Below are 16,125 nucleotides of genomic sequence, written 5' to 3'. Positions count from 1 at the left end.
CCAAGAGCCAGACTTCTCTAGATTTGTCCTTCCAATATAACTCTTCCAAGTTATACAGATACTCCAGCCTAGCTTTAAGTCTAGAAGTATTACTAGTATCATTTGGATTAGATATTTGGAGGTCAACTAACTCTTTCCTAATGGAAGATATGTTAGTTTGAATATTACCAAAAGAAGACTTATTCCAATCTCTTAGGCCTTTCTTAGTGCTTAAGAGTTTAGCTATAAGTTTATAGGCAGGGGAGCCTACCACATTAACAGACCAAGAGTTAGCTATAATATCTCTGCAAGTAGGATATCCTCTATCCACATGGCCATAAACTGGAAAAGTCTAGGCATATAAATATCCTCATAATTAAATCCCATATGCATAAGACAATGGTCAGAAGAGTCCCTATGAAGGTTGTTAACACAAAGTTTAGGAAAAAGATCTTCAGCAGATTGGTTAATAAGACATCTATCTAATCTTTCCAATATTAAATCAGTACCTTGTTGCATATTGGACCAAGTAAAACTGGGTCCAGAAAAATCAGGGTCATGCAGATTAAAAACAGAACAGAAATTCCTAAGATTTTCAAAATCAGGGTCATCTACTTCTAGGCCACCATTTTTATCTTCCGTTCCTAGAAGCGCATTAAAGTCTCCTATAGAAAAAACCGGTTCATCTAAAGGGACATTCATTTGCTGACATTGTTGTTCCCAGAAGTCTTGTCTTAGACTACTATTAGGCTCACCATACATGAAATGAATATGGCAGTTCTTGGAATGGATGATATCAGTAGAAGTAACATAGATGTCCCTCATATTGGATGAAATAATGTTGAGGTGAACTTCCTTATTCCAGGAAAGAGCAAGACCTACACTTCTGCCAACACAGGGAACATTAAAAGTACAAGGAAATCCCATGTTTCTTAATTTTCTAGCTGCCATGTCTTTATTCATTTTGGTCTCAGAGAGGAAAATAATGTCAGGGTTGACATTCTTACATAGTAAGCTAAGCTCCTTATTGGAAGATTTTTTACCAAAACCTCGAAGATTCCAAGCAATCATGTTGATGTTATTGACAGGGAAATGATTTATGGCATTATGAGCAGTATCAATTAAAGGGGATAGATGAGGGTGGTTTACCTGAGTGGTAGAGACAGATCCACCACCAAGCGTGGCACTGGTACCGTCACCACTTTGAGAAGCATTTTGGAATCGAGACTAGAACTAGTAGCATTGATAGGGGAATTATTGCAGACACCATTGTTGCTTGGGGAATTGTCGGCAGGTACATTATAGCTCCCAAAAGAGTTGAAGATCGGTTGGGTATTGAGGGAGCATGTAGAGAGGTCAATGGCTGGTAGGTATCCCAACTTGGTAAGTGGAGGACACAATTGAGCATAATCAGGTTCAGTAGATGTTTGTTCTTCAGTGATAACCACCATTCTAGCCACACTAGAGTTAGCTCTAGTGCGTTTCCGTAAATCAGCCCTGGGATTCATCTTCCTTTTGAGATTTGCTAGAGCTTCTTGTTCAGCAGAGGTAACCATACCCCTGTTGATGATTGGACTGGTGTTTGGGATAGCAGCAGTTTTGAATCTTCTTGATGAGTTTGTAGTACGAATCGGGCCACTAGGGGTTAACTCAGAACTAGAAATAAAGGCATCAACAGTAACATTTTGAGTAGTAACTTGCTTTAGAACAATTGGAAAGCCATTTTTCAACTGAGTCAAATGCTTCTGTACAAAACCAACATCGAAGATCTTCAGAGTAGTGGATCTGTTGATAAAGGGCCCCATTTGAAAAGTATTTTCCATTCTTTAATCAATAGCAGCAGTTTTTCCTTTGTTTCCTACTTCGATAGCAGTTGATTTAATTTGTGTTTCTGGTATTACCTCAGATTGTTGCATAATGGTGTCAGTAATGACCACTGATGAAGGGTCAACTTGCTTGATTGTAGCAGGCATCATTAGCTTTGAAACAGTCGGGAGAGTATTACTACTGTAGGATTTTTCAATTTCTTTAATATTTTTCTGCTTAAGATTCCAAGCAGGGCAGTTCTGATCTTTGTGATCAAGGACACAACAGGAGGTGCAGAAATACATTGGAACCTTGATGTGTCTACATTCAACTAGGAAGGGTTCACTTCTTCCACTTGTGAAGAGAGGGATGCCTGTTGGTAAGGCCTTCTGAACTGAGATTCTAATGCACACTTTGACATTCTTCTTAAATGGATGTTTACCAAAAATATTTTGGGCTTCCATTAGTTCCCCCATACTGAGAGTGAGTTTTTGAAGATCTTCAAATTTTGTGCATTCATTAGGGATGTTGTATAAGATGAACCACATGATTTCTTCATCAAATGTGAGTTGATAATTTGGAGGCCAGCCTTCAACAGGAACAACTTTTAACACCATTAGATAGCCACAGACGGACCAAAGTTTTTGAGAATTGATTCTGTTATAGTAACGGATAAGAACTTTGTTTCGTTGACCATTGAAGGTAGTTATAGTAGGGTATTGAGCTAAAGGTTAATTATTGCAAATATAGAACCTGATTGAAGTGGTTGGGATCAAAGTTTCACAGCAAACATATCCTTCCATATACCATTTCCAATTGGTGTCAGCTTCAGCTAAAATCACTTTTTTTTATCAATGAAGACTGGTTTAGCAAGTGAAGATGGTAAAATTAATTTCTCAGGCATTTGAGCAGAAAGGGTTTGGATTTCTTGGTTTAGATTTTGAGTGTTCTCAGAGGAAGAGGGGTTTTCCATCATGTAAGAGAATTGGATATATATGAATATGGATTGATGGAGATTAGTTTTCCAAGTAACTAATATAAAATACAGTTGTACAGAAAAGAATCTATTGTTGGTACTGTTCTGATATTGGTTACAGACAATATGAATGAAGGAGAGACAAAAGGGGTTTGTTTGTATATGAATTTGAACCTTAAAAAAGGAATGAGAAAATTGTTGACTATGGATTGAAAATCTTTCAGGAGAAAATTGGTGTAATGTAATTGTAGTTGTACTACAAGACTTGCTTTGGGGAGGAGAGTTAACATATGGAATGTAACTTTCATATCCTTGATTTATGGGCAGTATATTCGGGTTGAAGTATTCACGTGAGTATTGTGGAAAGAAATCCACATATGGACAGATCTAATAATACATTGTTGGGGACACATGGCGTAGTTTGAGGTTGTTGGATATTTATCAGGTTTGTCTGTTCTTGGGCTGACGTTTGTATGATGATGCAAGAATCCAAATGTAATAATGGTAGAAAAGTGGAGGGAAAATTTGTGTTGGGTTGAATGGTTTTGGGAAGGTTGTAGAAGGTCCATTGAGTGATTTGGCTTAGTAGTTGAGCTAGTAACGCATCTGCCTGACATGTCCCAAACTGCAATGGTGCCTCTCCACTGGTGCTGCATTCTTCTAGTCTGCATAAAACATAAAATTTCAATTAGACCCCAAAAAGAAGTTTTAAAGTTTGGTGACCTACCAAAGCCTCCCTTAATAGCAGTTCCGAGAAGAGTAAAGGTAATAATGAAGATTAGGTGTTGAAAATAGGTCTTGATAGGGTAATGATGGTCATTAGGGTGAAGGAGGTACGCATGGCTTTGAATGTGCGTAGAGAACAAATCGACGTGACAGTTAACTAAGCGCCATAAATGGCAGTTAATGAATAAAATTGTGCCTTTAAAAGGGGGTTTTGGGAGAGATTAACATCACCATTAACAAATTTACTAGAATTGGGAGGGTTAAGAGAGATTTCAGTAAAGAATGGCAAGTTCCAGTACCTCAGCTCCGACAAATCTTGCCAATTCCGATCAATAAAATCAAGCAAAACATCATGCATTTTCCTTGGGGATGGAAGATTTATAGAGATTGAGGTATGAGGTTCAAGGGGAGATAAACAGACGTGCGACTGAAATCGTTGATCGTCAGAAAGAGGAGGATGAGAAGAAAAAGAGGGAAGATGAAGAGAGTGAATCATTGGATGCTGCATGGTTGCCGAAACATTTTGAGAGGTCAGATCAAAAAACGGAGGAGAGGTCAAAAAGACATCAGAAGGGTCCAAAATTTGGTAGTGCAACTGAGAGTGATTCCGAAGCAGATTCTGCAGCAGGGTACGAATATCACTTGGAAAAGGTGAACACCAGTGAAGAAGGATCTGATGCTGCTGAAGACAGGTTAAGGATGGAGAAATATCAAGATTGGCAATTGCGAAGACGGTTTGAGTTTGAGAGAGCCAATCCAAAGATATTTGCCAGAACCATGCAGGAAGGAGAACCCAAGGATGAGAAGGAGAAACTAGTTTTGATACATCCCCAAGCTTCTCAAGAGGAAGATTCCAGTGACTCCAATAATGACCTTCCTGATGCCTCCAGTAGTGAAGAAGAAGATGAAAGTGATGAGGATGATTCGGCTTCTGGGGATGGTGATACTTCTCCGGCTTCATCAGGCAGCAGTTGCAGTGAACGCTATGCAGAGGATGAAGATTGGAGCTACGATGAAGAGGATTGGTAAGGTTCTCTTCTGGAGCGTCGAAAATATCCAAGTTTTCAGGCTTTGAAAAAAGTTTGAAAATGATCAACAAGTTTTTCCAAAATGGCTTTCTCGATGTTTGCTCCTGGTCTTCTGATTTTTGCTTCTTCTGAATTTTCCTGATGATGGCTTTCTTATATTTTATATTAGTTACTTGGAAAAAAGTTTGCTTTGGGGAGGAGAGTTAACATATGGTAGTACTCCTTCTCTTTTCGGTCGGATGTTATAGGATGTTGTTTAGTTTCTTGTTTCTTTTTTATAGTGTTGTTGATAGTGTTTATGATGATGGTGGAAAAAATTTCTTGTAAAGTGATCTCAGTAGTAATTGCAGTGGGAGATTGCAGGTTGTAGTGTTGATTATGGATATTGATGTTTTGGTCTGTAAGAAAATTTGGCAGGATGGCATTATGTCTGAAACTATCTTTATTGTTTTGAATGCTATTTTTAATGTTTCTCCTTTGGGTACTATTCTTAGTGTTGAAAGATACTAAATAACAATAGAGTCTGATGAAGATTTGAAAGACGCAATTTAGTAAGTTGATGATTGTAAAGTAGGTGTTTCTGTGATTGTTTTGATGAATCATAATAACATCAATATGAGAATAGGAAAAAAAAAAGAATTGGAAGGGTGATATCATGATGACGGGGCATAGCATACTTTCTCTATTTTCGAAATGAAGACTTGTATTTTAATGTTTTCATTTGGTGTGGACTGTGGAGTGATACATTTAAGGTGTTGGTTTCTGGGTAGCATGCAGATGTGATAGCGTACCAGCAAAATATACCTTTCTAATCCACCAAGTGAACCGCTAGATATACATGTATTAACTATTTTGGGCGTAGTCATTGTCAACCTATAAGCACGTTTTCCATTTTCCAAAAGGAACAAAAGTATTCATTCACGTAATTATTACCCCATATACATGAAGACTGCTGATGGGGTACCAAATTGTTTGGGATATACCAATATATATATTGTCCTATATATAATTTGGTACAACCCCAAATAATTTGATATCCCTTATTTGCAATTTTGATATAGATGTACCTTGATTTCATCAAAATATCCACTTTTAAGGCTTCCCAAGATTAATTATTTTTTTACGTTCGTACAAAAATGCCAACAACCACATTTCTGTGGAAGTAGTTTTTTTTTATCGGGTGTGGATTTCTGCGCAAAGTTGGTGGATATTTAAGTTCAACCAACCACCAATTCTTGCGAACCACACTGTTTGCCCTGAAGTGGCATAAAGGATAAATTCCAACCAATAAAAGCTGTTCAAAATTGCTTTTACATCTATTTACTGATCATGTTAAACGTTTTTTTTTTGTGGTTATTTTTTTTAGATGCATTTCAAGTGTGCGCAAATGATTTGAATGCGCCCAAATAGACCGCTAGATAAAACTAAATGCACCTAAATGACTTTTCATAGTGATATGCCCCTATTTAAGCAAATACTGAAGTGCCTAAAAAATCACAACAACTGAAGCTTATCGCTGTTTGATCAGTGTGTACGTGAGTAGGTTTTCATTTCATTTTATTCTATACTTCGTTCCTTATTTTCCTTCATTTATTCTTAGAAGTGCATTCAAGCGTAACACATTTCAGTGGAAATATCTGATAATACTGTTCCTAAACTCTTTTGTAATCATGGCTAGTAGCATTATGATGTCAACATTTTCCCCTGCTAATCATTCACTAAGAACAACAGTACTGGTAAAGAAGATTAGTGGAGACAATGTGATTCCTCTCGGCATGAAATCAAACACGAAACCGTCTTTTAGGGGGTTGAGGGTTACAGCGAGGACCCAAGCACCTCAAAAGATCAATGACTGCGTTCATCGAGGAAACTTCACAATTAGATCGTATGAGATTGGCCCTAATCAAATGGCAACTATAGGAACATTGTTGAATCATTTACAGGTAAGAATAAGTATTTACTTCGTACTTTAAGTCTCATTTCTAGATATTAATAGAACTAGTTATGCATTCAAGATATTTTTTTTTTCATTGGAGTCATGCAAGTTAAAGTGTCTTCGGCTCGATTCATTTCAATGGCATGCAGGAAACAGCTGCTAACCATATTAGGGATGTGGGGCTGGTGGGAGATGGATTTAATTCGACGCCGGAGATGAGTAAAAGAGACCTAATATGGGTTGTTGCTAAGATGCGGGTTGTCGTAGATCGATATCCTTGTTGGTAAGCTAATTTTTGCTTCTTTTGCCTTTTCTGCGTTGCGTTGTCAGCAAGACATGCATTTGAAATGATACCCTTCCTGCAAAAATAAAATAAAAATGATACCCTTACGTTTTAGTTAAGTGATGGTATAAATATGGTTGCAGGGGTGATGTAGTTGAAGTAGATACTCGGTTTGGTGGTGCACCTGTGAAGAATGGTTTCGCTAACCATTGGCTTCTTCGTGATGCCGATACCGGTGAAACTCTCGCTCAAGCTAACAGGTAATTATGAAATTAAGTATTTACTAAGTAATTAATTAAGTATCATAAAATCTACGTACATTGAGGTTTACCCCAAACACTTCTTAATTGGCCTGCTTTGAATTAATCTTAATGCAGTGTGTGGATTATGATGAATAAAAGAACAAGAAAATTGTCAAAAATCCCTGAGGAAGTTAGAGATGAAATAATACCTCATATGAAGGATAATCGTATCTGTGATGACATCAAACTGTCCAAGGTTCATGACAACGAAGTTGACTCTCTCCAAACTGGTGTAATTGTACGTTAGCACAATTTTATTTAAAACTTATGTTATGTCTTCTATCGGTACTTTCATTCTCCGACTGCGCTCGCATTTACACCTGTTTCCTGTCTTCTACGTATGCACACTGGAGCGACTTATATGTTAACCACCATGTGAATTTTTCCAAGTACATTGAATGGATCTTCGAGGTAGTTAGAAAATTAATTAAGCACCTATCGTTTTCTTATCGCGTATTGATTGATATATCAAAATGAGATACTTATATTTCGAGTCTGGCCTTATTGCGTTTTAAAAAGTTAGAAACCATGTGTCAAATGATTTTACAGAATTCTCTTACGCCGATTTTGAAAAGTCAAGAGCTTTGTGACCTGGCTCTGGGGTTCAGGAGGGAGTGTGGAGTAGGCGATGAGCTAAAATCTTTGACAAGAGTTGTTGAAACTGGAGGTGGGTATACCGAATGTCAACACATGCTTCAATTTGTGAATAGAAGGGAGGTTATGAGGACAAGAACCAAATGGAGGCCATCGAACACACCAATGCACTAAACGGGCTCTCAATTAATACGACGAAATGTGAAATATACACCCGTTAAGGAATTTGCACGAATTCGCACTCGAACTTACTCCACGTTATAGTAATAATTATTCCCCAAAAATAAAGATGGAACTTAGTTTTTCCCTGTTTCAGTTTGTTATTTCTGTTACAACTGTACACGCGTGTGTGTCACAGTGGTCCAGGTGTTGTAGTCTCCAGCTGTGTTGTATTAGGTCCATTTATCCGGTCAGTAACCCTGTAATAATTGTTGTATTGTTTCGTTTCAATAAAACTCTCTTCCAATTTATCATTATCTTTTTTTGAAAGAAACATTTCTCGGATCTTGATACTTCATACTTCAGATCAAGCTTTTATCATGGCAAAATCAACTATTCAAATTCATAATTAACCAATAGATGGTGCAGTTGAAACAATTACCAGCTAGTTATGCAAGATATAAGGCTCGATCATCCATTCGACGCACAAAGTAATAATTGCAAACCCATAATATAAGGGGTGCTAGGCTATTTGGTGATGGACTTGGTTCGACACTGGAAAATTTAATACGGGTTGTTGTTAGGGGTGTGCAGAAAAACCGAAACCGTGGTTTTCATCCGTAATCGTTTGCAAAATTACGGGTGAAAACCAATCCGCAAGAATCTATGAGCTGGTCACAATTGAGTTATGAAATCTGCAAGGTTTAGCGGTATGGTTGCGGTTGGTTTTGTAAAACCGCGGGTAAAACCGCACCGTAGGGTAGTAAGAGTATTTAATATAATTACTAAGGATAGTATTGGAAGTTTGAGTTTTATATACAAACATTTTTATCCTAGAGAAACTCAGAAACCTAAATCGATGATAACCCTTCTGTCTCTCTTCCATGATTCCTAAATCGATGATAAACCATATCAAAAACCCAAGTTTATTTGTAGGATTCAAATACAGATTTTAATTTTGTGGTGTCGTTAAGTTTCTGTTAAAAGCAAACAAGTTAGTAAGTTTCTGCCAAAGAGTAATGCTACAAAGCTTATTCTAAAGATTCAAATTGGGATTTTGATTTTGGTCCAGCAACTCTGGTAAATCGTAAGTTTCTGATCCAGAATTAGAGATTTTCATTTTATTTTTTATTGTTCTGATTTAGGGATTTTGACTTGGTTTATTTTTTCCTGATTGAATATGAAATGTACGATAAAAACTCTAACAGAAACATAGGGTTGTATGTTTTTGTTGTATAAAAAAAGACAAATAAATTAAGATTTTATGAATTCGTTAGTGCCTACATATTCATCCGTAAGATATAGATTCATTAATGTTCTCGGCATATCTTTTTAGCTTAAGTGGTGAAACACAAGAATTAATATGGTCAGTTTCATATGTCCGTTTAACTGCTAAATGTTAATAAAATGAATGCTTGTTGGGTATAGATGCATGCATTAAATCTAAGTATTAGGGATGTGTTCATTGAGTATTAGGAATGATAGTTAATTTTGTATGGGTCACCAGTATTTGATTTGAGCCTAATGATCACTTAAATGGTTAGACAATTTTAGTATAGATTAGATTTCGAAAGAAAATGTGGGAATTAATTCATGTTCTCGTCTTTGTACACGTATATATATGCTTGAGCATACCTATCATAATGAAGTCTATGTACTCCATGGGTCCGTGTTCAGTATGTCTCTTGTTTTGTTGATCACCAGGTAACTCCTTCTCATTTTACAGATACGGAACAAATTTTGAAGGAAATTTCTGACATATCTATTATGGATTGAATGAACAAGTACTCAAATCCAAGGACGCAGCAGAAGTTTCATTGGCTTGGCACTAGACTTAATGTTGCATTTGATAGTTTACTTTTCATTGTTGCAAGCATTAGTACTTTTTTGTTTTCGTAGAAAAAAAAGACAATACTCTTTTGTGTAGCTGTTAACTATCTTTTCTGTTAAAATTCTAGTTTCTAAACTTAGAATTTTTGTTTGTTTTCCTATTTTTTCTTTAGACTTTTTTTTTTCCTGATAAAATCCGCGGTTAATCCGCATCCGGTCCGCATTCCCCGTTGATCCGCGAATGTGAAATCCGCGGGTGATTGGGTCGGTCACGGTTCAATTTTCCAAATCCACAACTTTGATGGTTTGGTTGCGGGTGATCCCTAATCCGCAACCGTCCGTCCGTTGCACTCCCCTAGTTGTTGCTAAGATGCGGGTATCCTTCTTGATAAGCCGGATAAGCCAGCCGATTTCTTGTCCTTGGCCTGCCTTAAAATCATCCAGTAATTTTTCGGAGTATACCAAAATAATGCAGTGTGTAGATTTTGTCCAAGCTGGGTTTTTTCTTTTTTGATAAATAAAAATTGTATTAGCTTCGGGAGCAAGAAAAGTTTTGGTTTTTAGCTAAAAGATTACAAACTATAGAAATAAAGTTGTTTTCTACTTATAACTCATTAGCAGATTCTCTGACCAGTTTAAAAATATGATAGCTACGTAATCATCATCACGGCTAACGAAAATAAAATTGAAAACCAATTTAGAAATTCATGATGCCTTCTGCACTGAGACATGTAATCCTCATAATCGGGATCGTGCTGCTTTGTTTTGCCGATTCATGGATATCAAAAAAGAGCTTGTGTTTGCATTTATATACTTATTCTTGTCATAGTATGATACAAATTTCTCTTGAATTTGTCGATGTTTTTCATCTCCCTAGTCAAAAACTGCCGGTTTACATCTCTTTGCTTTTCGGCAATCTTCTGATTCTCTATCAAAGTATCCAAAAAACCTTCACTTGGTTCTCCTTCTTGGGCAGGTTTTCTCGTTGCTCTTGCAGCGTTTCTTCCTAATAATTTTCTCTTAATCACAGCATTGACATTCAAGTTGGAGTTGTTGTTTGTTGCGGTTTCTGGTGAAGAAAATGGATTCTCCGAAGGGGGATGAGATGATTGAGATGGTTGTGAAGCTGGCATTGAAGGTGAAGAAGTGTATGGTAAACTTGCAGGTACATTCTGCATGTTTGCTAACACTTGTGGATTATATTTAGGTAACACTTTCAAAATATGATAACAACTTTCATACGCAAAATTTTTCCCATGTTTGTGGTGCCAATCAGTTCGACACTTTCGTTCGACATCAACATCGACAAGATCGCTCGCTCGAGCACGAGCAACTTGCATTAGAGCAGCGACATACAAGGAAACTTGGGTGTTGGTTATAACGAAGCGACCGGACAATCCATTTTCATCACGATCGTTGATGTTCATATTTTCATCACGAAATTTAGCAAATATGTTATCCCACAACTTAGTAGATTATTGATGGGAACCATCGACATTATCTTGTGTATAAAACACATAGTTTCTGCAAATGCTTTCATCTTCGGCTACGGTAAATTTTGCACCCCTAATCTTCTTAGTTTTATTAGATTGAGTATTAGATTGAGACATATTAAAGAAATTATACAATACGAGTGAATGAAAGAGTTGGATGATGAAATTTGTTTTAGATTAACAAATGTGAAGAGTAGAGAAGAGAAGCTGTGAGTTAAAATGGTAGAGTAATGTGGTATTTATAGGGGGAAGATTCAAGGCTATTGGATCAGATTCCACTTAGCGGTGTAAACTAGATCTGTCGGTCTTACAGAAACCGCTAGCGGTGTAATAAATACCTAACGGTGTAGACTTGACCGAGGGTCGAGTCGGTAGAAACTTGACCTGGCCTGGCTAAGTGGCAAATTTTCCACTTAGCCAGACCCGTTTGCAAGTTTGCCAGCTCCGTAGTGGGTGCAAAAATGACAAACTCTTTGGTTTACCACACCCATAGGAACTGGCCTAACCCCCACTATGAATAAACTTTTACCGAGTTTGCCCCCACTAGAGAAGAAATTTAGTTATGTCACGGATTGAACCCAATAAGTTAATATTACAAATCAATATGACATGTATACTATTAAAATTCCTAACCAAATCAAGGGACGAGATATAGCCTCAGTTAGCCTCGTCCCTAGCTTATGCCCTAAGAGAAAACTTTTATATCATGGGTTAAGTGTCTTGTGCTTTGATAAGCACGTATGTGCTACATTTTTTACCCATATTAATATTACCTAGGACTCGATATTGTTGCTAATAATACTATTTTAATGCTTTTGTAGAAAGTATAAGTAAATCCAATCATCCAAGAATAAATGGCGAAATGTGAAGCTAAAACAGTGCTTGCCACAAAAAAATCCAGCAAGGTTACTCGAGACACCAAAGCCAGGCAGAGAAGGGATGATACACAAGGGGGACGGTCTAATTGAAAATAAGGAGGTCAAGCACGTACACATGCTTTCCCCTGAATCATGGTTTTGTGGGGATCAGAAGAACAGTCGTGTGATTTTCATGTAAGCAGAAAACATTATAGGGTTACTATGCCATGTGTCGTTGCATATATGCATAGTTTTGGGAAGTTGGAAAAGAAATCCCGTTAGGTAGTGGAATATTGGAACAAATAAATGGGTCCACGTGAATATCTTGTTGGAGAGAGAAAAATGAATTAAAAATATTTTGCTTTCCCACCGGTGGGATTCTTTTTAAGTCTACCAAATATGCATGCAAGCAAAATGAAGAAGAATATATATATGGGGAGATCACATTGATGACCACCATGCAAGTTTCAATTAAGGCTAATTAAGAGAATGACGACACACCTTTATTTGGTATATATTTTCTGTATTGTGAAGAAGAAAAAGTGGGGGTTCTGAGGCCGATTTTGGGAGACAAATAGAAGGGAGGCGGCTAAAGAGCCGTGAAGGAGAGACGGAGAAGGGTTTGCGTTCTTCCGTTTTTCCAATTTCATTTCGATTAGCTAGTGAATATCCAATATATTTATTTATGGCTTTTGAGAAAGCGATGGATTGCTAATTATTTTTGTAACTAGGGTTTTTATGGTTGAAACTACATGGGTATTAGGCCATTTTTGATTGATTGGATTATATAGCAATAGACCATTTTGAATTGAATAAATAATTCCATGATTTTATATATTGATCTAATGATAATATGAGTTGTTGCTTCACCGGTTTCGTATAACCTTTGTGCATAATTGTTAGGATCGAAAATATATTTGTCTACTCATTTGATATTTCATGCTTGGGTTAAATCCTTTGATGGGGTATGCTTAGAATATACAGGTGTTATTTGAGAACCTGTATTTAGTTTCGTATAAATTTCTCGCTAATGCAATTTGATGGCGCATGCTTTGGTTTAGTCTTTTGATGTGCCATGCTTAGGGAGTCCCAGTGATATTTGCGACTCTAATATATATAATAGGTGATGTCAATAGAACGAACAACAAATAATTCATGAATTATGTTTCATTTCAGTATTTGAATAAAAATAGTGATGGATACATTAAACCCTGGTTACCAACTCTCCCATTTGATTCGTTTTGTTACTTGAGTTTATTCTTCTCATTTCCTTTATTCTTTCAAAAATCCAAAAACATCTTTATTTGTTAGTCCATTAGAGATATTGATTACGTATTTCCACCGCTCCTCGTGGGAACGACCTGTACTTGCCATTGTTCTACTAGTTAGACACCGTGCAATTGCGGTCTATATAAATAGGTATCTCCGGATCCTATCAATTTTTGGCACTGCTTCCGGGGAGCGGTTGTGGAATATTGTAATTAGTATTTTTGATTTGGTAAATAGTTAGGTTTTTATTTTATTTTTGTACAATTTTTTTATTTTGTCTTAGGATTTATTTTTCCTTTTGACTCGTTTTGTTTTTAAGAATTTTCTTTCAGGTACCTTTTTGAGGATGATGAATTCTTTTCACGAGATTTCATCTAAGGTGACACTTGCAGAATATATGCGTAGAAGTTCACATTCTCAGGAGATGTCTTCTGATATGACGCTTGGGGAATATATGCAGAGGCAACGGTATGGAGTTTTTGCCCCACCTATGGTAAGTGAAGAATCACCTTTGACAATATATGAGAAGCATTATAAACATACACCATCTAGTTTGGAGAAAAGGTTGAGAGTTCTAGCATGCCAAGAGTTATATGCAGCTGATGATTTAGAGGAACATGTTTGTACAGAAGATACTATTGTTGAGTCTAACGACTTAGAGACAGTAAAAATTCATACTGAGGTACCTTCTAGTCATTCGAATAGTCAGATTTCTATAAATCACTTAGTCGATGAGGCGATATTATTCATGATATTGTTTCTCCATTGAGCTCCTGCTTTGATGACTCATCTTGTGATTTCCTGATTGCTAATGTGAATGTGGAGGCGATTGGTACTAGTCAGATAACTACTGATTTTGAACCAATCTCAGTTTGTTTAGCACACTTTTCAGATTCTGATGATCTTATGCTTATTGACATTTTCAATGCATTGTGCCCTCCAATGGTTAATCAAGGTAACTCAACAACGGAAGTTATTTCCGCGGACTTAGAACCAGATTTAAGAGTTACTGATTTTGATAAACTTGAACCATTAGATACAGGTTTAAACTATTGTGCTGAGTTTGATAATTCTTCGCTCTTTCACATTGTCAATACATTGCTTCCTATGATTTCTAGTGAAAATAATGTGTCGACCGAATGTATTTCAGCTGATTTAGAACCCGATTTACAGTGTGCTTCCCAAACAGAAACTAATATACATTCTATATTTACTGTCCATGTAAATGATTTATTTATCTCGACCAAGGACTGTTTTCAATTGGGAATGGATTTACATATCTTTTTGGAGGTTTATAGTGTTTGCAGGTTCATATTCGCAGCTGACCTGATTTGTTGGAATGATCCCCAACTTTTCAGACTTTATATATATGCTTTGCTGCTTACTTTGGTACAACCTCACCTTATTTTGGGTTCTTTATGTGCGCAAACATGGATATGAAGATTATGCTTTATGGGAGTCAACCCATACGATTTCGCTTCATTGGAGTCAACCCATCAGATTTGTTTTCTTTCCACTATCTTTTATTTGTTTGCTTGAATTTCCCATCTTAATTTCTACGTTGGTTGACTCAATTACATTGAGGACAATGTAACGTTAAGTGTGAGGGAGTGGCATTTTCGTTAGGCTTTAAAAAAAAAGAAAAAAGAAAAATTGCATATTAGGACCAGCTATGTAGCAGGTCTAAAAAAAAAACATGATTAGCTGTGTAGCAGGTCTTAAAAAAAATATTATCATTATGATTTTAGGGGTTATGACCAGTTGTGTAGCGGGTCTTTTGTAGGGTATTTTGTATGACCAGCTGTGTAGCGGGTCTTGTGTATGGTATTTTAAAATTTCATTTTATGACCAGCTGTGTAGCGGGTCTAACTCTCTCTTATGGTATGACCAGCTGTGTAGCGGGTCAATTCTTTGTTTTACTCGAGGACCAGCAAAATATAAGTGTGTGGGTGTTGATATGCACGTATGTGCTACATTTTGTACCCATATTTATATTAGTTATGACTCGATATTGTTGCTAATAATACTATTTTGATGCTTTTGTAGAAAGTAGAAGTAAATCCAATCATCCAAGAATAAATGGCGAAATGTGAAGCTAAAACAGTGCTTGCCACACAAAAAAATCAGCAAGGTTACTCGAGACACCAAAGCCAGACAGAGAAGGGATGATACACAAGGGGGACAGTCTAATTGAAAACAAGGAGGTCAAGCACGTACACATGCTTTCCCCTGAATCATGGTTTTGTGGAGCTCAGAAGAACAGTCGTGTGATTTTCATATAAGCAGAAAACATTATAGGGGTTACCACTCCATGTGTCGTTGCATATATGCATAGTGGAATATTGGAACAAATAAATGGGTCCACGTGAATATCTTGTTGGAGGGATAAAAATGAATTAAAAAGATTTTGCTTTCCCACCAGTGGGATTCTTTTTAAGTCTACCAAATATGCATGCAAGCAAAATGAAGAAGAATATATATATGGGGAGATCACATTGATGACCACCATGCAAGTTTCAATTAAGGATAATTAAGAGAATGACGACACACCTTTATTTGGTATATATTTTCTATATTGTGAAGAAGAAAAAGTGGGGGTTCTGAGGCCAGTTTTGGGAGACGAATAGAAGGGAGGCGGCTACAGAGCCGTGAAGGAGAGACGAAGAAGGGTTTGCGTTCTTCCGTTTTCCAATTTCATTTCGATTAGCTAGTGAATATCTAATATATTTATTTATGGCTTTTGAGAAAGCGATGTCTTGCTAATTATTTTGTAACTAGGGTTTTTTTGGTTGAAACTACATGGTTATTAGGCCATTTTTGATTGATTGGATTATATAGCAATAGACCATTTTGAATTGAATAAATAATTTCATGATTTATTATATTG

The 16,125-nt window shown here is 36.7% G+C and overlaps 1 protein-coding gene across 1 annotated transcript; it reads left to right on the top strand.

The window, feature by feature from the left end:
• Positions 1 to 6,081: 6,081 nt before the first annotated feature.
• LOC113352148 (palmitoyl-acyl carrier protein thioesterase, chloroplastic-like) lies at positions 6,082 to 7,804 on the top strand. Its single transcript, XM_026596010.1, has 5 exons — positions 6,082 to 6,458; positions 6,601 to 6,734; positions 6,878 to 6,994; positions 7,112 to 7,274; positions 7,586 to 7,804. The coding sequence occupies exons 1-5, from the start codon at positions 6,186 to 6,188 to the stop codon at positions 7,802 to 7,804; spliced, it is 906 nt and encodes a 301-aa protein (XP_026451795.1). The 5' UTR covers positions 6,082 to 6,185.
• Positions 7,805 to 16,125: the final 8,321 nt, after the last annotated feature.

This window comes from Papaver somniferum, chromosome 2, assembly GCF_003573695.1.
Source record: "Papaver somniferum cultivar HN1 chromosome 2, ASM357369v1, whole genome shotgun sequence".
Lineage (NCBI taxonomy): Eukaryota > Viridiplantae > Streptophyta > Magnoliopsida > Ranunculales > Papaveraceae > Papaver > Papaver somniferum.
Note: the sequence above shows the minus strand (reverse complement) of the source record. Positions and strands in the feature narration are given on the sequence as shown.

Excerpts from the sequence above, each read along its gene's own strand:
- LOC113352148 (XM_026596010.1), top strand. The coding sequence starts at position 6,186 with ATGGCTAGTAGCATTATGATGTCAACATTTTCCCCTGCTAATCATTCA. Across the intron at positions 6,459-6,600 it reads CATTGTTGAATCATTTACAG|GAAACAGCTGCTAACCATAT; the intron begins GTAAGAATAAGT and ends AATGGCATGCAG. Across the intron at positions 6,735-6,877 it reads GTAGATCGATATCCTTGTTG|GGGTGATGTAGTTGAAGTAG; the intron begins GTAAGCTAATTT and ends ATATGGTTGCAG.